This window comes from Amia ocellicauda, chromosome 17 (genome assembly GCF_036373705.1).
Source record: "Amia ocellicauda isolate fAmiCal2 chromosome 17, fAmiCal2.hap1, whole genome shotgun sequence".
NCBI lineage: Eukaryota > Metazoa > Chordata > Actinopteri > Amiiformes > Amiidae > Amia > Amia ocellicauda.
The window spans coordinates 10,251,215-10,273,671 of NC_089866.1; the positions used below are offsets into that span (position 1 = coordinate 10,251,215).

A 22,457-nucleotide genomic window follows, 5' to 3' on the forward strand; every position below is an offset into this window, starting at 1 on the left:
TAGTTAAATGAATATTTGAAGATGAAACACAATTCATGAGATCTAAAAACAAATCATCATCATAGAGAAATATAGCCCTATACAAGTTCGGATTCATTCATTAGCTGTACAACACACTGTTGTTATATATTATTAATATAAAGTACATGATATTATTATACTAAAGTATACTATATCCGAATTTATTTTTTAACTGCTTGTAATATGATAATTCACAAGGGACCCCCTTCAGACCCAATCAGATATCAGTGGGTCCAACTGACCTTAAACACCATTTATTAGGGAATGTGTTTCAAATTCTAAATACTATAAATATTATTGTCAATTGCAGGCTATGGTTTTTTAATTTAATCCTGTCAGTGTTAGACAACCAAATATAATAGTCTAATTATTCGACGACGTATTACTGCTACTACTAATAATACATGAATATGTGACCATATCTGTCTATTTTATAGAGTCGTTTCTATTTTTTCGTTTTTATATTACCGTTGCATTTGTAGATGATCCCTATGAAGAGGCCGCAGTCATAGCTCTCTACTTTAGTAAGAATCAATCACTACTCATATAACTTCCGTTGTCGAGGAATTTATGGCTGTTTTCTGAGACAAACACTTCGGTTTTTACAAAACACGGACATATGAATGGCTTAGAAGATGGCAAGACCTAAGCAGGACGCTTGGGTTGTTCGTGAATGTAACGTGACAATATTGACTGTAATATTAGTAAACTTATTTTGCAGACGGGGGGACTAGTGGATATATTTATCTCGGAGAGGCATGCTTCCGCGCAGGAGGCGCCCCTTGCTGGGGGAAAGTTCTGGTAACCTGTCTTTATTGGTAAGGGCACACTTGGCGAATAGACATAGCGAAAATGTGATTTTACAGTATCCCGAAGAGGACGACGATGATGTCCAGTTTGACAGTAAGTAACTCAGTAGTTTGCTTTGGCTCTAGTCTAGGTCAGATGATGAAATACTTGCCAACAGATGTGAAACATGCACACAGCACAAGATCAGTGTTAAGTTTTAAATGTTTTAAATGCACATCTTGCACCGTGATACTGTTGTAACGACTGGGCATTTTCCCCAATATATGAAATTCGTCATATGACATGCATGCACTGTGTATGTGCATTGTTAATCTATAGATAGGCTATAGTTATCTAGACCAGTTGATCTTACATTTCGATTATTGCGTCTATAAATATCGGTATAATGAATTGAAGAAGTAATCGCATATAAGAAAGAATGTAATACAGTTTAATTTAATTTACTATGGAATACATACATAAATAAACCTATGCCTTCAACCTATAAGATGCATAAAGTGATGGTGCAGCAGTTAAATAGATCCCCATGGACTATGAACAGATAAGGAAGGCATAGTTTTAAGTGTTACACCAGTTTACTGCTAATACTGTAAATTGTAATCGACGTTATCTAATTCTTTAATCGTAAAAAGTAGGAAATTTAATATTCATATTCAAATTTCATCATATTTTACTCAACTAAAGGCAATGGATATTATTAGCCTTGTACATGATTATAGTACACTTTATACGTTTTTCTGATAGTCTTTTAAATGCATTTGGAGTAATAAGTCACGTATTATCATTTGTATTCAGGATGAAATCTACATACATGCATTTGATCACATTACCATAAAAATAGAGATTAAAAAAATGGAATAAGATAATTTAATAAAAATAATTGTTTTTGTTTTTCATCACAGTTAAGTTTTCCTCAGCAGTGTCAGTTGCAATGTCATAGTCAGATAAGGCACCTTCTGAACACACCCTCCTGCAAAAACAAGATGCTCTAACAAAGACTGGCTTAAGTAATTAAGTAGACGGAAGACTGGATGGTATACCTATGTTGTTATTTACATTATATTTACTGAAATAACTTAAATAAACATAGTTTGGTGCCTCATCTGTAATATTTACATTTGCTAGTGAAATGGATTTTGTAAACAAGGATATTTTGGGCCTGATTGCCAAAGTTGTTGCTGAAGGTAAGACTTGTGATAACTTTGTATTTAGAACAACTGTAGATCCGAAAATATAGAAATATGGAATTTTCTAAATCTAGCACATTTTTACTGTGTGTGTATATGAATTTATATATGTACATATGTACATGTATGCTGACATACATTCACATTCACACTCACACTCTTACTTCTGCTGCATTATGTTTGTCTGTTGTGTATTAGGTATTGCTCTGAGTTTTTGTATCTTGAAAGGTGCTTCTCAATGTATTATTATTATTATTATTATTATTATATCCAACAGTCTATAATTGTTTTAAATGCGTGTGTATTTTCAGTTCTCCAGTGAAGTACCCATGTTCTATTCTTTACACAGTTGCTTTTCCCCCTGTGTTTTAAATAGCCTCAGACTCTCCTGATCAATATGAGGCACAACTGGGTGACAAGAAATATTTGCCTATCCAGGAGTTTGCCTCGGCCATCCCCAACCAGCTGCTCCTGGGGTCTCTGCTGGAACACCTGTGCTGCGTGTATGAGAAGGACCCCCATCGCTCCCGCCTGCTCTTTAAAGGTGAGCATTCCCACCACTGATTCTGTTTCTTTCTCCCTTTTCTGGCTGCAAACGGGGAGTTTATCCCAAGCCCGGGACACACCTAATGTTTGAAGACCCCGCCAGCTTGGAAGAGAATGGCTCGTGTTGAGAAGCAACAATGTCACTGCATAATTCAAAGTGTTTAAAGAGCAAGTAGCAGGGTAAATAGTGATGGTGAAGATGATAATAATAATAAACAAAGCTTTATATGCTTTTAGATAAGCTTTTAATAAGCTTTTAAATGTGCATCACTTTTCTTATCCCTGGTGTTTTCTTCTCAGTGATTGGTCAGCATCTGTCAGCAATGAACCTGTTGTCCCCCCTGGCCTTCAGCGATGAGTTCAGCACTGTGAGACTGCAGCACAACCGTGCCTTCACTGAGCTATTGCACGCGGCCAACAACATAGTCTGCCCCCAGGTAGGCACAGGCTGCGGGAGCTGCAGCTTTCTTGACACATCTGCTTCTAGCACTTAGCCTACGTACTGGAGTTCTACAAACTAAATAAAACTCATGACTAAGCTCCTGCTTTCTTATCTATTGTTTTACTGCGACTTCTTCTGTGCCTAACCCTCCCTTTACCATGCACCGAGGACTTAACTGTATTCTGTCTGCACTTGTTACCTAATTGAACTAGGATGTGTGCTTATTGTATTTTGTATTGATTGTGCTACCACACTTTTGTAATGCTTAAATTGTATTGTATTAGTGCCGTTTGGTAATACTTATTTGTGTAAAGTGTAAATCTCCCTATATTATGGCATTTGCTAAGTAATTAATAGTAGTGAAGCTGATTAATTTCCCTCATGGTTTGGGGACCCCTTGTATATCGATAGAATTCAATTGTGATAAGTCCCTGCTCTTTTTATTTTTTTTATTTTTTTAGGAGCTTAGATTTCTGGATTCTGGTGGCGAAAGTAATGCTTTGAGGTAATACATCTGTCATTTGCTGCTTTGTAGATGAATCATTTAATCCCTTCTACACCTTGTCTGTCTATATGAATATGAGTGTCTTTTTCCTCTGTTACCTTAGATCCAAAGATGGGCTTTTCCAAGCACAGACATCTCGATACCTCAGTGAGTTTGAAGAAATATCCAGGCTCGGAAAAGGCAGCTATGGCAAAGTTTTTAAGGTACTGCTGTTTATTTTAATTAATCTTAAGCATTCTCCAAGAAAACTTCTGTATTTGCCTCTTCTTCTTCAAATCACACCTGCAAATGTCTTGGCTTCATTCTTCTGTCCTCCAGGACGTATTTTCCTGGCAGGTTTCTGTCATGCAAAGTGTGCAGCTCATGGCTGATTTAGTCTCCTTACTCTTCATTGACAGTCTTGCACTTGCATATACATTTTCAAATCTTTCTACGCTTCTTTGGGTTATCTGTACTTTTTCCCCTCTCCCTATTAAAACAGACATTCTTTGAAGTATTTTGTTTTTATAGGCAGATTTTAATTTACAATCATATCTAATCTTCCAAAAGGACACCAGCATATTTTAACTATTGTATTTCTTTTGGATCATTTTTGTTTAGTTGATTTTATGTACTTGCATGTCATTTTCCTCAGGTGAAAAACAAGTTGGATGGTCAGCAGTATGCAGTGAAAAAGATTCTCATCAAAAATGTTTCGAGGGATGACTGTATGAAGGTATGCTGCTTCATATTTACACCTTTACTACCTAAGTATACAAATGATCACACGTACACAGCTGTGGACCTTTGAGATTAAAATCTATATATTTTTTCTATATACCTTCCATATCAACAGCCTCTGTTCCCAAGGATATACAATGTATGTTAAACGAGTATTCTGTTCTGTGGATTAATGCAGGGCTTTTTGTATGTAATTGTAAATGTTTGTCAGTGTTCCTATTTTGATTATTATATTTCTTAGAAGAGGCGCTTATCCCCATTTATACAACTGGAACAGATTCCTTTATAAAAACTAACAGGAACTGGTAGATTACATTGTGAAGCACAGTCACTGGAGGCAGTTTTTTGTTGCAGGTTCTCAGGGAAGTGAAAGTACTGGCTGGGCTTCAGCACTCCAACATTGTGGGCTATCACACTGCCTGGATGGAGCATGTGCAGCCCCCTGAGAAAAGTAAGTCTGCTTTGACAAAGGCAGTTTGGGTTGTTATTTCAGCGCACCAAAATTATTATTTTAAGCGACTCTGCTGTAAAAACAGTCACTTCCCTTTAATCTCAACCATGACTTCCAAAACTCAAATCAAAAGGCAAAAGAAAAGCATTAAAGATGATAAGCTGTGAGTTCTTCTTTTCTCTCTTGTTCATCTCTAGGTATGAAATCCGTTCTCTCTGATTTGCCTGCTCTGGAGAGGCCATCACAGAGGGAAGAGTAAGTACATTTATATTATTTGTTTGTATTTGATAGAGAAAAAGAAGAATGTGCTTCAGCTTTTCCTTAGCCTCCTATGATTGATATCCCCAAAGTCCTAAATTGGCTTTGTTTCAATATGTTCTGTGCCACATATATTTTGTTATATATATGATAAGCGTTACATTTAAATATTTCTGCAGAAAAATCTAGAATACAGTTGTCGTGTTGCATCAGATAAATCACTGAAGGGCTCAGAAACAGGCAGACATGACAGTGATTACATAATATTCAGTGTCGTGTCGGTAAAGGACCTGTTTTCGTTTTCTTTTCTTCTCCCTTTCAGTCCTGAGGAATCCAGTAGCAGTAGCAACAGCTCCTCTATCGTGTTTGAGAACTCGGGGACTTCGAGGGATGAGAAAGGGGATTGTCTCGCCAAGAGTAACATCTCTAGGGAAGACTCGTGGAGTGTTTCTGTGCCCAGGGAGGACCAGAGTTCTGCTGTTGGGCCTGCAGGCTGTCCCAAGGGGAAGCACAACTTGGAAGGCCTGATTCCTTGTGTGTATTTAGGACCCACTCGCTCGACAATCAGCGGCTGTCCTGCCGTCAGCTGGGACAGGATGGCACTGACTGAAGAGAGACGTAACAGCTCCAAGCTGGAAGTAAACAACAACAACTCCTATCTGGAGAGGGACAGCCAGCAGTGGAGTGAGCAGTGCCCCCAGAGGGAAGCCTGCGTGCACAGATACACTGAGGTAGTGGGCGTGGAATACAGAGATAGACACACACACACAGACACACACACATACACACACACACACACACACACACACACACACCTCATATTCCAATTAGGTGATGCCACACTACTGCACTTAAGGGATTTTCCCATGGATTTTGTTTCTGTGTTTTATGGAAATTCTGTCCTTTCATGACCACAGAAGGCCAGCACTTCCCTGACCCAGGCCTTCCCAGTCATTCATTCCATTCCACATTAGTGACTTTGTTTTCTATTTTATTTTAATTGAGTAAACTATTTGCTAAATTCCTCTTCATCCCCCCTGTAGTATAATGTTGGTCTTTCCCTGTGTTTCAGATACAGTTCCATCTCATGCTCTACATCCAAATGCAGCTGTGTGAAATCTCCCTCAGGGACTGGATACTGGGCAGGAACATGGCACCCAGAAAGGAGCTGGTTGCAGGCACCCATGGTAAGGAACCAATCACAAGACTTCAGTTGTTCCCTAAAAGAGGTCTTAGGCTACGTTGTGAAATGAAAATTGAGTTACATTTTCATGGTACATAATAATAATTTAAAACCTTGTTCATTTCAGTTGGAAATGTTCTAATACTAGCAGAGATAGGATATGAGATTGACTACATAAACCTCTTTTCTTTGGGCCTTTTGTTACAACAATGGAAGTGGTTGGCTGTGGCTTCACTAAACCCTGGAGTAATTTACATGATCAACTCTAGCATGAGCAATGCATTCAGTCAAGTCTGTGATTTAAGGCTATAAGCACAATAAATGCCTTCAATCCAGACAGCAAACAAGGCCAATCTAACCCCTGCACTTGAACCCCTGAACTGGTCGAAGAGATAAGGACAATGGAGGAAGAGTGTCTGTACAAATTGGTGGCTAGGCCATGGCATTCCAATGTTCTATATGACAATAAACTGGTTCCACTCAAGTACTACGCAAAAGGGATCTACCTAGGAGGAGAACTGGTAATAAGATCAAATCCAGTAGTATAAAAAGTGCTCCTTCATGCACAATTTGAGAAACATATTCATCGTGAAGACCTTCTTATTCTCTCTGATGCCCCGCTGTAGAGGGGGTATGCTCATGTGTTCTTCCAGTAGGTTCAGGTATACAAGCTTATTTGTACTACTGTAAATCCTGGTAGTTCCTTTAATGTCTAGTGCAATTGTTACTATATAAGCAATATCTGTATCCTAAAATCAATCAATGTTAGGTAAAGTTATGCTAATCTGTGATTTATTTTAAAACTTAACTAACAAAGATGATAAATCTTTGCCTACAGGAGGGATTTTTAATTGAATGTGGCTAAACCTGTGCAGTTATTGTCTGGGTTGGTGCCTATAATTATACCCCAAGGTTTCTATGTTTACTTTTCTTTTTCTTGTTTGTTTTCAATTGGTAGGTCCTTACAGTCACGTGGACACCGAACTCACCATGAGCATCTTTCGTCAGATATTGGAAGGTGTGGATTACATTCACTCCAGGGGAGTCATGCACAGAGATCTGAAGGTGAGCTGTTTGCACTGTACTTACTTTCTTTAATGATCTTGATCATGTCCTATTCTATGAGTTAATAGGTCATGGGAACAGGGTCTCTTATTGTAGAAGAGTTTGGGTTCTGGTTGCAAAACCTGTGCGAAAAATGTTTTGGTGTAGGATCCTCTAATACTGACCTACAGTAGCTGATAAGTGCTGTGAAACTGTAAAAAACAAATGTACAGCCTGTGAAACTACCACTAGCATTTTAGTGTCCCGAAACATCATTGGTAACTGCAGAATTTTTAATATTGACAATTCTGTTCACGGGATGACATTTATACACAAGGTAAGAGGTATAGCAATATTTGGAAATGCTGCTTTTATATGATTTATTATAGCCACATAAATAGCAACCTTACATATATATAAATTTGATACCATTGCTTTAATAGTTATTAAGGTTTTTATTTTATTTGTATTGCTCTCGATTGGCATCATACACAAAAATCCCAGGCTGTGAAGATTCTTTGCTATGCCTGAATACGTATGTTCCCAAAAGAGATGCTCAAGTTCCCCTCAAGTGGTGTGTTCATGCTGCTGCCTGTGCCAGGGAGTGTAATGCATATATATGTGTTTATATTTGCAGCCTAGAAATATTTTCCTTCACGATGAGGATTTCCACGTGCGGATCGGAGATTTCGGACTTGCTTGCAAGGATATGATTGTGGATGAGAGCGAGCAGTTGTCACCCGTCACACAGGCCAGTGGTGAGGAACATTAAATCCATTTATGAAGGCTTTGAAGTCGGCTTTGAACTCCTTTAAATAACTTGATTTTGCACCTAATCTTAGTGTTTTTACGTTTTTTTTTCTATGTATGCATTATATTACTCTTAACACTCAACAAGAACATTGCCTTTTTTCTCGTTTTGAATAGACTCTGCACACACGTCTGGAGTAGGAACCTATGTTTATGCAGCTCCAGAACAACTGGAAGGCTCCAATTATGATTCCAAGGTATTCACAGTGAGCCCATTGTTACCACAAATGGGATGGTGCAAAGTCTGCAGCTAATTCTTCGCATGTTGGCATTGTAAACTCACAAATACTTCCAGATGATTACAGAATAATACCAAAGATAAATATTTGGACACGTTTTTGCCAAAAGAAAATGCCAAACAGAAGTGGTATAAAGTCTGATGTTCTCATCTCATTGTAGTTGCAGACAGTTAATGTCCCATTTCAATCCTGGTTGTTTTCTGTAAAATTGAGAAACATTGAGATCATACTTTTTAATATTTATCTTTGATGATTATTTGAATAGTGCTTCATGCAGCCATTTAACTACATTTTTGGAACTCCAGGTGAAATTAAAAAACAAAAACAAATATTTGATTTATGGCCACAAGGGAGCAGTGTTTATACAAATTGGTTTAGAGAATCAGTCATTTTGATTTATCCCGAAAAATAGATTCCCCAGAATGAAAACATTTTTTTTTTTTAATTGTAAACCTTGAGTTCTAAAACCCATAATTTGTATATTTTCAATCACTATATCCTGGATATGGTTTGGCTAGACTGCATGAAAACCTTCAGTAACTTTTCCAGCCAGTGGGATCTGACACAAGAATGTGTTGCTGTTCACAGTCAGACATGTACAGTGTGGGGGTCATTGTTCTGGAGCTGTTCCAGCCATTTGGGACGGAGATGGAGAGGGTGCGGACGCTGGGGGAGCTGCGCAAGGGGACGATCCCAGAGGCCTTTACCCAGCACTGGCCCCTTCTCGCCAAGTTAGTCTGCCAGCTCACCAGCCCAGACCCTGCCCTGCGGCCCAGCGCTGCGCAGCTGCTGCACGGCGAGCTCTTCCACAGCTCTGAGCGGGTGAGGGCCCAGGGGAGCCTGGGGGGGTAGGCCGTTCTGTCAAGTCTCAATCTCCGGACACCTGGGTCGCAAAAACCTTGTTTCACATACTCTTACAGAACAGACAAGCATTTGCAGAACATCTCAAATTGAAGCGTGCTCTGTTTTGTGCGCCTCATTTGCTTTACCATATTTTGGTGGTTTTTTACCTTATGTAATAAATGTAGAATGGTGATATACAATATTTCAAGCTTCTTGTTGAATGAAAGTCTCCTTGGACAAAGACCTTGGCTTATATAAATAAAAATCTTCTAATGTTTATATTTGATCGTAATTTATTAATGAGTGAGATTACAATCCCTAAAAGGAGAGATTAAAATATATTCTTCCACCCCCTGCTACAGGTTATTCACACCTTGCAGAGGAAAGTGGAGGAGCAGGAATGTGAAATTGTGCAGCTGAAAAGGCAGATCCATGAGCTCCTCACCATGGGGCAGAAAGAGGACAAGACCCCAGTGCTGCTGACACCAGACAAACTGACCCTCACAGGGAGGCAGCTGCTGTGATTGTGTAAAAAAAAAAGAAAAAAGAAAAATTCGCTGCAAATGGTGTATTTGTATTTAATAATTGTACTAATTTATGCAAGATTTAATGGTTTTAAGCTGTGTGAAGAATATTTTGTACATAGTTGCTGTGTTTCTCTCAAAAGGCCTGAGAAATAAATCTGTAACTGATCAAGTTAACTCTCAGGTCCCTAAGTAATAAAAAACTAAAGGAAACTGTTTAAATGTAATTTCTTTAGTTCTGGAATTATATAGAAATGCACTCAAACAGAAGTCAAGAAGAGCCAAAGTGGACCAAAAGTTTAATGTTATTTTTAGAAGAAAAACTGCTACAAAGGGTGTTAAAAGTAGTTTTTTTTGTTTTTTTTATATTACAGTACTTAACATTTCACCCACTGAGTTGTAACCCAAATAATATTTATAAATGGGCATTGAAACAGCACACATCTACATGTAGGCACAAGGTGGGAAGGAGATTCTGTAATCCAACTATCTGACATCTTCACTTTAGATTTGGGCAACAATACAGTACAGACTATTTCACTTTGACTGTAGAACCTGGTAGGCACAGTTGAAGTGGGACAAATTCTCACACGATTTCATCCATTTCTGAACGTTGGCGGGGGCAGAGGTATTGCTGCCTGACCGCAGCAGGGCACAGTAGCACACGATGTCAGCCAGCGAGAGATCGGAGCCCACCAGCCACGCCACCCGGCCCAAAGCCCCGTTCAGCGCCCGCAGAGCGGCGGCCTTCTCTTTACTGCTGCCCTCTGCCAGCTGGAAGATGGCCGTGTCTACCCAGCTGTCCATCAATGTGGCACTCACAGCATCCTGGGGTCCAGGGCTCAGCAGCCTGTACAGGAAGCGGGCGATGTTGCCCTCCCCTTCGATGGGGCACATGTTCTGCACACTGAACTTCATCTGTGGCGCAGGCACTGTGGAGAGGAGAAGGAGGGTCAGGGGTGAGAAAAGGCAAGAAGTAAAGGAATTCCAAGGCCAGTGGCAATGAGTCAATTTACCAGCTGAACTTAGTTTCTAAAATAGAATAATTAAATTTCAAATTTTCCCAGCTCTCTAATGGATGGTTTAAAAATCAATAAAACCAGAAGAAACATCAAGCTGATCAAGTTCATCAGAGCCTGGTGTGGAATGAAAGGCAAGGAACACCACAAACTCAAGGTCTCTCCTCTTGCTAAAGAAGGATACTATGGCCCAAATATCCTGCATCACATTATTGTTTGTGAAACAGGAGCAGAACTTGGGCAGTTCTCCAATCTCGGCTTATTGTGAGGCTGAAAGTGCTTTCTGCCGCGCCTCTTACCATCTTTCCATATGAGTGTGAAGCCGAGCTGGAAGTCGTGGCGGGAGTGGTTGAGGGTATTGCGCGGTCCAAGGCAGGCGAGGAGCTGCGGCGGGATGGCAGTGACGGAAGAGTGCACGTGGACGGCTGACAGCACCTTGTAGCGCTGACACAGCAGGCTGTGTAGCACCAGCAGCGAGAGGGGTGGCTGCGCAGGGTCGGCGTTCACCACAATGTCCCTCAGAGCTCCATAATCCTACAACAACACAGCACTCAGAACCACAGCCATCCTACCTCCTTTGCTTGGGCATATCATCCTCACAGCCACCCTGTTCACTAAGTGTTTAACTGAGCCAAAGAAGAGAGACAATAATAGCAACTAGCTCAGGGGAGAGTTAGTTATACTCTGGTCCTTAGCAGCCACACCAACTTGTCAAACTCTTAAGCTAAATACTAGTGCTGTCCAAGATCAGGGCTGGATATTACAGGCAGATCTAGTCCAATAAAACAATGGCAAACAAATTATACTGCAAGGAGGATGCCCTAACACGAAGCAACAAAGGTTTACCTAAACTAACCCTTCTCCAAAGCAGAAGCATGATAATTCCAGTGAAACTTGCCTTCCCCAGCAGTGAGTCCAGATCAGCAGGGCCAGTGAACACTGCACTGCCCATTCCCTGAGACAGGCTGGCCACGTCGATGTCAGCGTCGGGGGTGGTGATGGTCTTGGTCAGGCCGTCCACAGTGGCTTTCAGCTCATACAGCCGCCTCAAGATCTCATCCTGCCGAGCCTCCAGCGCCCTGACCGCCGGGTCTACCTCCCCATTCTGCAGGAAAGGAAGGGATGGGAAGGGGGTTCACACTGTCAGGTAATCATTCTAGAGCAGCGATATCCAACCCTGGTCCTGAAGAGCCCCACTACACTTAATCTTATAGCTCACTTTAAATCACCAATTTCTAAATACTGGGAACACATGGGAGTTATTAATCAATTAAGCAACTCAACCAAAGGATTTCTTGACCTGAGAGGCAGATTATTGTATGCAGATTATTGCTCCAATGGTTGCAAAATGATGGTATGTACCAAACCACCTGCTTAACTGTTTCAAATTAAATACTTTCAGGTGTTTATAATTGGTGATCGAAGGGTGACGTCCAAAACCTGCTGGATAGGGTCTCTCCAGGACCAGGGTTAGAGACCACTGTTCTAGAGCCACGGTGATCAAGTGGCTTATTTCAAACCATGTACAAAATAAGCAAAATAAGAAAGGGTCTTAGGAGGACAGCCCATTTTCTTCAGATTCACAGAAACCAACAAACTAAACCATCAACAAACCAAAGGCATTTACACCTGAGCCCGTGTACTTGTACTTGACAATCTAGGCAGCTTCAGGTGTAACAATATGTATATGTGTTGTTCGTCGGTGACGTTTGTATTCAGGAGATTATATATTATATGTTCACATTCTGTTCTGCTCACATGACATTCCTAAAATACAAACACATGTGCCTTCTCCATTTCATTATTAGAAACTTGCAACCATCACCATAAGGTTGCATCAGCCGATAAACTGTGCTTTAATATAAACCTTATTTTCATATTCGCTCTCTCACATTGTCCTCTATCTACACTAGCATACCCTTAACCGTGGTCTTAACTCATACTCTAGATGAGCAAGATAAATACATATCTTCTTATTAAATCAGTTGACTTTGATACCATGGCCAACGTGGATCAGTACACTGAAGTGATCCGATATAGTTTATATAGTTGGAAACGTGTCAGTAATAACATGCGCAAATGAAATACGTGGCCGACTGTATTAACGTTATTATAGCATTATGCGAAACGGATGTCTTTAAATAAATGAATGACAGAAGCAAACGGCACAATCTTGTTTTGATGATGCAAAACCGCACTGGCGTTTTAATCGAAAGCACAACTGACTGAAAATAGAATGGAGGTCGCGTTCTTTAAGCCCAGACTTGCGCACTTCTGCGCAAATGTGCAGAATGCCCCGATCTCATTGGTGGAGCTGCACAGAACTGCGCACATCTGCGCTACAGCTACGCGGCCGGGGTTCCTACGGCTGAATGAGGTTACCTGGTGCGCATGTCCACAGCCGCTTTTCTGTTCGTGGATATTCGGTAGCTTGTACATGCAGCTCGGCAAGTCAACCTCCATGTGTCCCGCACTAACTGCTTTTACCTGGTACATCGACATGACCTCTGACGGTTACTGGAAAAATAAAACTGAAATCAGAAATCGCTTTCACTGCTCGTATATCCACTGCCGGTGCTCTCCACACACTTCAACCCAGCAGACCAACCCCCACTGCCAAAGGAAAGACCCAGCCCTCCGTCACATCCGGCAGATAGCAGCCAACTACAGTTCTGCCGGATTTGGGCTCCTTCGCCAATGGGATCGGTGCGATTCTGCAGATCTGCGCAGAACTGCGGAAACTACGCTACACGAACGCGACCGGGCTCCGGGCTCTTCATTGCGAGAGTTCTAGTTCAAATTAGATGGCTATTTTGAAGGTATACTGGCCTGAATGTGTAACCATTTTGTGTTTCGACCCTTTACACAGTTATTACAAAGTGAAAGTGATAAAGCCATTAAGAACACCCTTTCCCTCACACCACTTCTACAGAGAACTCGTTTTCCCACAATCCCCCTCTCCCATCTGACACTTGGGGGCAGAGCATACTTAACTTTTGTTGGCGGAAAAAATCCCGGTACGGATTGTAGTGAAGTGTTTACGAACAGAAAATTACATGCTATATATTTTATATTTTTATTTGTTTGGTGGATATAAGTGTTTTTAATAATGGGGTTATTATGAGTGTATAAAACACATTTTTGGAAGACAGTAGCCATGTCCGTTATCCTGCAGTGAAGGTACTGCATGAACTAGAATAATATAACATTAGTATTTATCTTATCTTATCTTATCTTATATATTAATAAACGAAATGACAGAGCCATGGTGAGTACAATGCTTAACATTAATAACTATTTAATATTACACATTTGTTAAAAAGTGTTGTTCGTTTTATTCGTTCTACTAGCCTAATGATATAAATTGCTTTTCTTGGAAAATTGTCTCTAAATAACAATTCCTACTTGGGGTACATTCATATACAAATGCAATTCTAATTATGAATACACGTATAAAACAACGACAACACCTGGAAACTTATAGCAAGGGCAACAACAAAAACGCGTACACGAGTTACAGTATTTAGAAGGTTTTGCATGTTGTGCGAGCATATTACGATTGCTATTGCTTGATACTTCATTACTTGCACAAATATTGACTGACGTAGCAGACAAGTGATTTATTTCATATTCTAATGAATCTGTGTGTGCAGATACGATTAAACCACTGACACAAGCTGCAAACGATTACAGGTTTATGTACCACAGGCTGTATTATCTTCTGAAATTATTATCTTCTGGCATGCAATGCAAGTTTTCCCCTCCTTCACTGCAGAACTCAACTTTTGTGTTTTATGTCTGCCCTCACAGCTCAGATCAAGCCCAAGCCATCAGGCCCATAGACCGCCACTCTGTCCATCAGATCTGTTCAGGTCAGGTGGTCCTGAACCTGTCCACAGCTGTGAAGGAATTGGTGGAGAACAGTATAGATGCTGGAGCTACCAATATTGGTAAGTGCCCCCTTTCTGGCTTCTGGAGTGGGTAACCGCTGAGAATTGCATTGCATGGCAGTGCACGTTTTTGCAAAATCCTTATTATTATTATTATTATTATTATTATTATTTAGCAAAATTCAGCCGTGGTTGATGTAGCTAACATGGAGTGAATAACAGGGAGGCTGTGTTTGGGTGGGCTCAGGTGTCACTGATATTAGTGCATGTGTGTGTGTGTCCTGTCAGAGATTAAGCTGAAGGAGAGCGGAGCTGAGCTGGTGGAGGTGTCGGACAATGGCAAAGGGGTGGAGAAAGGAAACTTTGAGGGCCTGAGTGAGTACAAAACTACCCGAGAAAAGAAACCACAACACAACAAACATGGTAACACAGCAGGCGGGTTTTATGTGCCTGTATACTCTGGAAAGCTTTTGGGAACAGCGTGCTGATCTGATCCCTGTCCTTGTCTCTCCCAGCCCTGAAGCACCACACTTCCAAGCTGCAGGAGTTCTCAGACCTGATCCACGTGGAGACGTTTGGTTTCCGAGGGGAGGCCCTGAGCTCATTGTGTGCCCTGAGGTACTGCACAAGGGCGGGTTCTAAAGGGGACATCACCCCTGTCCACTAGTGCAACGTGGTCTTCTAGCCTTCCTTCCATGCGAGTTATCTGCTCCAGATTTAAATGAATGGTTTGACCAGCTTGTGTGGCTCTTCATGGTTGTTGGTACATTTTGTTGTTGTTGTTTTAAATTAAACATTTAATCAGATTTTAAGCAACTGGTTATTGAGAGACTCCTAGAAAACATGTAGGATTCTGGCCCATGAGGACTGGACCTAGCCAGTTTCCTATGCTTTTCCATTCAATATAGCTTATATCCTGGATAACCAAAAAGTTGAATTATTGAATGGTTTTACCACTTTCCTCTACAAGTCTAAAAGCACACTGATGTGAGACAGAGTAGGTGTGGGTGACACTGCGGTCCTGCGAGTGACTTCCCCGGCCTTCTGTTCTGCAGCGACCTCAGCGTGGTGACGTGCCACGAGTCGGCCAAGGTGGGCACGCGGCTGGTATTTGACCATGATGGGCGGCTGACCCAGAAGAGCCCTCACCCGCGGCAGCAGGGCACCACAGTGACTCTGCAGCATCTTTTCAGCACGCTGCCCGTGCGCCACAAGGAGTTCCAGCGCAACATCAAAAAAGTATGGCAGAGGCTGTGGCCGGTGAAGAAACACTAAGCTTAAAGGGAAAGGGGGCAGATATCCAAGCTGTTGACTCAGAAGTTACATTAGATACTTTTTTATCATTAACATGACTTTATATAAACAAAACAAAGCACTTAAGAACCATGGTCAGGAGGTGTAAAGCATATTGCAGAGGTTTTCTTTTTCCTGCTGGTTCCATAACATTAGGAGATTTAATACGATGAAGAGTTATGTGGTCAACAATGTGTATATATATATATATATATATATATATATATATATATAACTATACGGTTTATTTATTTATTTTAAACAATTTTAGTAATAATAAGTAAGTAATAAGACTACATATTTTTTCCCTGAAGCAGTCCATAGCCAAAGGCTGAGGGTCAGACCTGAGATCCTGTCCTACAGTGTGTTGTGTTGTGTGTTCAGGAGTACGCTAAGATGGTCCAGATCCTGCAGGCCTACTGCATCATCTCCACTGGTGTGCGCATCACCTGCACCAACCAGATGGGCCAGGGCCGGCGCAGCCCAGTACTCTGTACCAGCGGCAGCCACAGCCTGAAGGACAACATCGGGGCTGTGTTTGGGCCCAAACAGGTCTGTGCTGTTTTTAAATTGTTCTTGTTCCTTGTTGTTCTTAATATTATTTATCTTATTTCTGTTATTTATATATTTTGTTAAATTTTTTCCTCTCTGTTTTCATGGCTTATAATGGGACATAACGAGCTTTGTTACTAATCTCCTAATCAATTTTATGCTAATGCTTTCAGGTATAAAAATCAATATATATATATATATATATATATATATATATATATATATATATATATATATATATATATATATTATTTTTAATTTACATGTCCTAGATTTATTTATTTTTGGTTTCAGATTTGTCCTTTTCCACATTGTTCTGTATCACTGAAGTTGAAATAAAATCCAGGCATATGTCCTCCTCCTTCAGGCTCTTCCTTTGCTTGTCTTTGTGTTCTGCAGCTCCAGAGTCTGATCCCGTTCCAGCAGCTGCCTCCTAGCGAGGACGTCAAAGAGGACTATGGCCTCAGCAAGGCGGACCTACCTGAGCATCTCTACACGTGAGTCTGTGCTGTCACATTGGCAGCACCCATTATGTCAGAGACAGTTTTCAACTTGCACTAGACTTCACCATGTGAGAATCTAGATCTTATAGAATGTTGGACGTTGTGTTCCAGAATCTCAGGGTTCATCTCGCGAGGGGACCATGGAGTGGGGAGGAGCTCCACCGACCGACAGTTCTTCTTCATCAACCAGCGGCCCTGTGATCCATCAAAGGTACCCGAGTCTCTGTCCGATCTCGGTTTGTGTACTTGTGAAGGGAACTTTTACTTCATAATTATAAATTTTAAGAAGAAAACTAGTTATTATTAGGGATGCACCGATACCAGTATCGGGTATCGGGCCAATATTGTGCTCATGTACTCGTACTCGTACTCATAGAAATTTTCCCATACCAATTATAACTAATTATTTATGTTATTATTGTGGTTTTATTGTACAAGTCTGCTAAGATATGTGCATACCGATTTATACACCAGTTTACACAGTTTATTGCTAAAAGTAAATTTGTTGTTCTTGTTTATGTAGCCTTTATGCGCACATTTTGATAAATTGAAGAATCACAGGTGATCTAGCTCATCTGCCTGTCCTCTGATCGTACAGATTTGTGTGGGTGCAGGGTAGCGACAGGCTTGATGGTGTGGCGTTTAGACTGCTGTTGGCTTCAGCATCGATACAGGACTGAAGGAGCCTCTTGCCTTCAGCCAGCTGCCCCCGGGCACACGGGTTAAGACACTGCCAGGTTACTAATGCAACACAAACAGCCATGTTGAAAAGCGCGTTTTGTGCCTTGATGTACACAGCTGTAATAGACGGGCGGATCTATTTCAACACGCTTCACGTTGTATAAATTAAAAAGTAAAATATGTATGTAAAATATATTTCGAGTTAATAAAATATGTATAAACGGTTTTATGTTGTAAAATATAACTTGTCAATAATTGTGCTATAGCCCTATTTTAAAAACCCCCTTCTCCCCGTCTCTCTCACTCGACTAGTTAAAATGATGATGATTATTATTATTATTATTATTATTATTCCCTCCTCCCTGTCTCTCTCACGACTAATTGTTATTATTATTATTTAATAATAAATAGTTACAAAATAACATTAACTAAGAAGTAAAAACAAAAACTTTAACTGAGTGCCTACAAACTACAAATATTCATCTGGTGTCCTGCACATTTTGTATTCATGCTGGTTCATATGTAAGCTCACAGCGGATCAAACTGAGATGATTCTCTTCATCAAAAAGAGCCTGCCTCTCACCTTCCCAAAAAGGTTTAGTCCTTAGAGGCGCACTAATGTATGATGACTATTTCAGTCGTTCTGTTACAATAGGCTTTGTGGTGTAGTACTGCTATTCAGTGAGTTGGACATTTAATTGAAATGTGGAGACAGTGCCAGTGTAGAGGCTGTGTTTGTTTACACAGAAGTTTTATGTTCATTTTTGGATGTCAGAAATAGCCTCCTGTTATACATTTTATTTAATACTCAGATATTATTTATATTTTATTTTGTATCAACCAGAGTGCATCTGACAAATAAAAACTTTCTTCAAATGCATTGCACTTTGATGGTAATTGTCATTTTTATGGGAGAAATACTGCCTTATTAAGTACTTGGTATCGGTACTTGGTATCGTCAAGTACCCAAATGTAAGTACTCATACTCGGTCTGAAAAAAGTGGTATCAGTGCATCCCTAGTTATTATTATTGTATTCTTCCATCCTTAGGTCTCCAAAGTTGTGAATGAAGTTTATCATATGTACAACAGGCATCAGTATCCATTTGTCGTCCTGGACATCAGTGTTGCTTCAGGTAAGAAGGACACAGAGAGTTTTCTGAGATGCCATGCTGACATGCCCTCCCAGTAATTAAGAATTGCTTTGCTGGATGCTCTCTGAAAGTACGGGCCGGTGATCAGATCAGAGGGCTGTAGTCTGTCCTTTACAGAGAAGTATTTCCCTCTAAACAAAGAGATCACCAAGTCTCCCAATAGTCAAGAGTAGTGGTAGTGAATTGAGCAATGCGGAACGTTGTGAAACATGGTGTGAAATCGAGACTCCTGCATCAGGCAGCTGTACAGTGATGGCTTTCCTTTCAGACTGCGTGGATGTCAATGTCACGCCGGACAAGCGTCAGATCCTCCTCCAGGAAGAGAAGCTCCTGTTGGCCACCCTGAAGACCTCCCTGATGGCCATGTATGACACTGGCGTCAACAAGATCAGCCTCTGTCAGGCTGCCTTTGAAAGGCCAGGTATGGACTCCTGTTCTAGAATCAAAAGCCATGTTTGCAGTTTTGTTGTTCCCTTTATTTATCAATCTGTTTGTTCAATTAAACTAGGTATAAGCAGGGGAATTGCGCAGCCTCACAAAGAAGCTACAGCAGAAGATAAAGCTGCAGCAGAAGATCCGGTTGTGGAACGTGGGGAGTTTTCAGAATTTGCAGATGTTCCAGAACCCAGCGCATCAATGAGCATAGCCAGGCTGAGGGCCGCGTTTTCTCTGCACCAGGCAGCTGCCAACACGGAGAAGGGAGGCAGCGGCAGTGGGAGCCCAGGGCAACAGAAACCTCCAGCCCAGAAGACGATACAGTCCTTCTTCGGCAGCTCAGACAGTACCGGCACTAGCAGAGGCTTCCCACACTCGCACTTGAAAAGTCTCAGGGACAAATTTCAAGCCTCTGGCCCCGGGGAGCAATGTGAGGACTACCGGGATGAGACTAAACAAGAGAGTGACACGGATTCAGGGAGAGGCAGCACTCTCTCAGGTCAGGGGTCTGCCACCAGCACCCCAGATAGCGCCTGTGGACCAGCGTCGGACCACGGCTCTCCGGGCCTGGCAGGGACTGTTGCCCATGGTGTTAAAACTGAGGACGAACAAGAGGACCAAGTAAAGGAAACAGAGGTCCGAGTGGCAGCACAGATCTCAGATGAGCCCTCCAGCTGCAGCTACCACAGCAGGAGTGAGGGGGACCTCTTGACCCTTGCTGCCCTGTCTGAGGAGGGCAGTGTGAGCCCGGGTGCGAAGCGTGCCAGGCTGGACGAGATGCTCCCGCCGGTCCATTGCATCCCCACTGCTGGGCTCAGGGTGGACGCCCCAGTCTGCCTGCAGAAGAAGACCGTCCCGCTGCCCTTCTGCCTGACAGAGCTGGCCGGCAGGGTGCAGAGGCTGGGGGAGCAGCGGCGGCAACACGCCGAGGACAGGCTGAAGTTCCGCCGTTTCAGGGCCAAGATCAGCCCTGGGGAGAACCAGAATGCGGAGGAGGAGCTGAAGAAGGAGATCAGGTATTGCCACAGCCCAGCCTACAACGTCAGTGTTAGCTCTGAAATGAATCCAGGGCCATTTGCAAAAAATCATGGTTTGTAGTGGAAACGGTGACTCATTTTTTGGATTAAAAAACATTGCCATACAGTCCTGACATGTAAAATCTTAGCATTCTATTTCTATCACCTTAAATCTATTTAAATGTAGGCTGTATTTAATAGGATCCAATCCTCAGCTATTACTCGATTCTTAATCTAAGCATTTGTGTGTTCACTGCCTTGTGTTTTGTATTATTACTTATTAGTTACTATATGGTCCAGAGCCTTTAAAAGGTTTTGTGTTTCTCCCCTAGTAAGGATATGTTTGGGAAGATGGAGATCATAGGCCAGTTTAACCTGGGGTTCATCATCACCAAGCTCAACTCGGACATCTTCATGATCGACCAGCACGCTACAGACGAGAAGTACAACTTCGAGATGCTGCAGCAGCACACGGTTCTTCAGGGCCAGAGACTCATCGCGTGAGTGATCCTGATATCTTGTACTGTGTATTCATGGTTTCTGTGGTCAACAGGACTCTGTTGTTGAAATATGAGCCAGTGAGAGCCTTGCCTTTCAGTTCACTAATTAGCATATCATTATATGGGGTCAAAACTGTGATGTGTTTGTCTTTTTCCTGTTTCTTTAAGCCCCCAAAACCTAAACTTGACAGCAGTAAATGAGACTGTGCTGATAGAAAACTTGGAGATCTTCCAGAAGAATGGCTTTGAGTTCCTTATCGATGAGGATGGTAAGAAATGTAGCTTCAGTTGTCTTAACAGACTCTACAAATCAGCAGGGTGCTCTTTAGCAGTCTTTTTGTGCCCTCACTGTAGACATTTTAAGTGTGACTTTTATAGTGTTTCAACACGAGTTGCTCTGGGGAGTGTGGTGTTAGCAGCGGTCCTGCGTTTGTTTGTAAAGGTGCCATAATTCAATACATGAGATAACAGAAAGTTTATTTTTGATTTTCACTGTGCAGTGTTGTGCCAGTGCTGCTGAAAATAATCCTCACCCCTTCTGTTCTCTTCAGTCAGTCACCGTAGTTATGTAATTGACTGTTTGAGATGGCGGCAGAGGAGAGAGTGTGGTTTTGTGCATGTGTGGCGCGGAATTCACCGGAACGGCTCCTGGTTTTTGCAGCTCCGGCCATGGAGAGGGTGAAGCTGGTCTCTCTCCCCACCAGCAAGAACTGGGCGTTCGGACCAGCAGACATCGAGGAGCTCATCTTCATGCTGAGCGACAGCCCCGGGGTCATGTGCCGGCCCTCCCGCGTCAGACAGATGTTTGCCTCCAGGGCTTGCCGAAAATCGGTGAGAATTTGTATGAAAGTACAAATCGGCAGCAACATCTTGCGGGATTTTAAGAGGGCTTTTCTCTGTAGTATTTGTCTGTGTTGTAGACATCTCTTTACCTGTCAATGTGTCAGGTTGCGTGTGTTTTTCTAGTTTATTGTTTTGTGGACCACCTCAGGGAGCTGAAGCAGTGCAGGGCAGTACAGTGCAGTGATTGCTGTGCTTCTCTCTCCCCCTGCAGGTGATGATTGGCACTGCGCTGAACACCAGTGAAATGAGGAAGTTGGTCACGCACATGGGAGAGATTGAGCAGCCCTGGAACTGTCCACACGGCAGGCCCACCATGAGGCACTTGGCCAACCTGGAGATGATCTCCTCGGACTGAGCTCTAACTGCTCACACTGCACAGCTGAAGCCCCATTGACTGCTGCTGCTGCTGCTGCTCTGCCCTTTACTGAATAAACTGAATCAAACAGGCTGTCCTCAGCACTGGGCAAAACTGTAGCCTGGTTCTTGTATATTATATTGAGCAGTTTGACACTTTTGTTTAATTTGAATTCATATTTTAAAACCTTAATTTCGGTGTTTGACTTAAAATCCAAGTATATATGTGTTTTTTTAAGTTTAATCTTAAATGTCATATTTGTTTCTAAGCTCAAAGTAAAATATTTTTTTTATCACTTTGTTTCTTGTAAATCTGAAAATACCATTCCACTCTCAAATATGTGTATGTATATTAAGCATTTAATTTAAGATGATTTTACCTTGTGATTTTGGACCCTCATGACTTATGATCTTAAATAAATGTTTTATTCTAATGATTTATTCTGATTTATTTGCTGATTCAGTCACCATCAACCAAATTTTCTGGATTCATGTATTGAAATGCACAACTACAAAATGTGTAAAACATAAAAGTAAATAATGTGAACTTAGTTGCAATCTTTCTTTATCTACCCTCATAAAACGTAGATTAGAATCAACATACCCATGTTGAGGGAATCGTTCAAATCATTCTG

The 22,457-nt window shown here is 41.6% G+C and overlaps 3 protein-coding genes across 4 annotated transcripts; 2 read left to right on the forward strand and 1 right to left on the reverse strand.

The window, feature by feature from the left end:
- The first annotated feature begins 536 nt into the window (after positions 1–536).
- On the forward strand, positions 537–9,799 carry eif2ak1 (eukaryotic translation initiation factor 2-alpha kinase 1). Of its 2 annotated transcripts, none has more exons than XM_066688881.1 (15): positions 537–924; positions 2,395–2,562; positions 2,865–3,001; positions 3,468–3,511; positions 3,615–3,714; positions 4,146–4,226; positions 4,586–4,682; positions 4,880–4,937; positions 5,263–5,671; positions 6,013–6,127; positions 7,082–7,188; positions 7,805–7,925; positions 8,095–8,174; positions 8,805–9,038; positions 9,422–9,799. In XM_066688881.1, exons 1-15 carry the CDS (start codon positions 780–782, stop codon positions 9,581–9,583), a joined length of 2,058 nt encoding a protein of 685 aa, XP_066544978.1. In that variant the 5' UTR covers positions 537–779; the 3' UTR covers positions 9,584–9,799. The 2 variants fall into 2 exon arrangements, with proteins under 2 accessions (XP_066544978.1, XP_066544979.1); XM_066688882.1 differs by lacking the exon at positions 537–924 and adding an exon at positions 1,736–2,015.
- A 66-nt stretch (positions 9,800–9,865) lies between these two features.
- aimp2 (aminoacyl tRNA synthetase complex interacting multifunctional protein 2) lies at positions 9,866–13,239 on the reverse strand. The gene is made up of 4 exons (XM_066688886.1): positions 12,985–13,239; positions 11,501–11,707; positions 10,902–11,136; positions 9,866–10,515 (listed from the first exon to the last, which is right to left on the reverse strand). Exons 1-4 carry the CDS (start codon positions 13,102–13,104, stop codon positions 10,121–10,123), a joined length of 957 nt encoding a protein of 318 aa, XP_066544983.1. The 5' UTR covers positions 13,105–13,239; the 3' UTR covers positions 9,866–10,120.
- A 335-nt stretch (positions 13,240–13,574) lies between these two features.
- pms2 (PMS1 homolog 2, mismatch repair system component) lies at positions 13,575–22,256 on the forward strand. The gene is made up of 15 exons (XM_066688880.1): positions 13,575–13,870; positions 14,413–14,552; positions 14,781–14,867; positions 15,008–15,110; positions 15,548–15,731; positions 16,170–16,337; positions 16,737–16,834; positions 16,952–17,051; positions 18,572–18,656; positions 18,943–19,095; positions 19,183–20,125; positions 20,458–20,625; positions 20,794–20,894; positions 21,287–21,456; positions 21,680–22,256. Exons 1-15 carry the CDS (start codon positions 13,857–13,859, stop codon positions 21,821–21,823), a joined length of 2,658 nt encoding a protein of 885 aa, XP_066544977.1. The 5' UTR covers positions 13,575–13,856; the 3' UTR covers positions 21,824–22,256.
- Positions 22,257–22,457: the final 201 nt, after the last annotated feature.

Coding starts and splice junctions, on each gene's coding strand:
- eif2ak1 (XM_066688881.1), top strand. CDS start 780: ATGCTTCCGCGCAGGAGGCGCCCCTTGCTGGGGGAAAGTTCTGGTAAC. Junction 5,672..6,012: donor GCGTGCACAGATACACTGAG/GTAGTGGGCGTG, acceptor CCTGTGTTTCAG/ATACAGTTCCATCTCATGCT. Junction 7,926..8,094: donor ACCCGTCACACAGGCCAGTG/GTGAGGAACATT, acceptor CGTTTTGAATAG/ACTCTGCACACACGTCTGGA.
- aimp2 (XM_066688886.1), bottom strand. CDS start 13,104: ATGTCGATGTACCAGGTAAAAGCAGTTAGTGCGGGACACATGGAGGTT. Junction 11,708..12,984: donor GCTGTGGACATGCGCACCAG/GTAACCTCATTC, acceptor CCTTTCCTGCAG/AATGGGGAGGTAGACCCGGC. Junction 11,137..11,500: donor TGGACTCACTGCTGGGGAAG/GCAAGTTTCACT, acceptor GTGTTGTTGTAG/GATTATGGAGCTCTGAGGGA.
- pms2 (XM_066688880.1), top strand. Junction 15,732..16,169: donor TCCAGCGCAACATCAAAAAA/GTATGGCAGAGG, acceptor TTGTGTGTTCAG/GAGTACGCTAAGATGGTCCA. Junction 20,895..21,286: donor GTTCCTTATCGATGAGGATG/GTAAGAAATGTA, acceptor TGGTTTTTGCAG/CTCCGGCCATGGAGAGGGTG.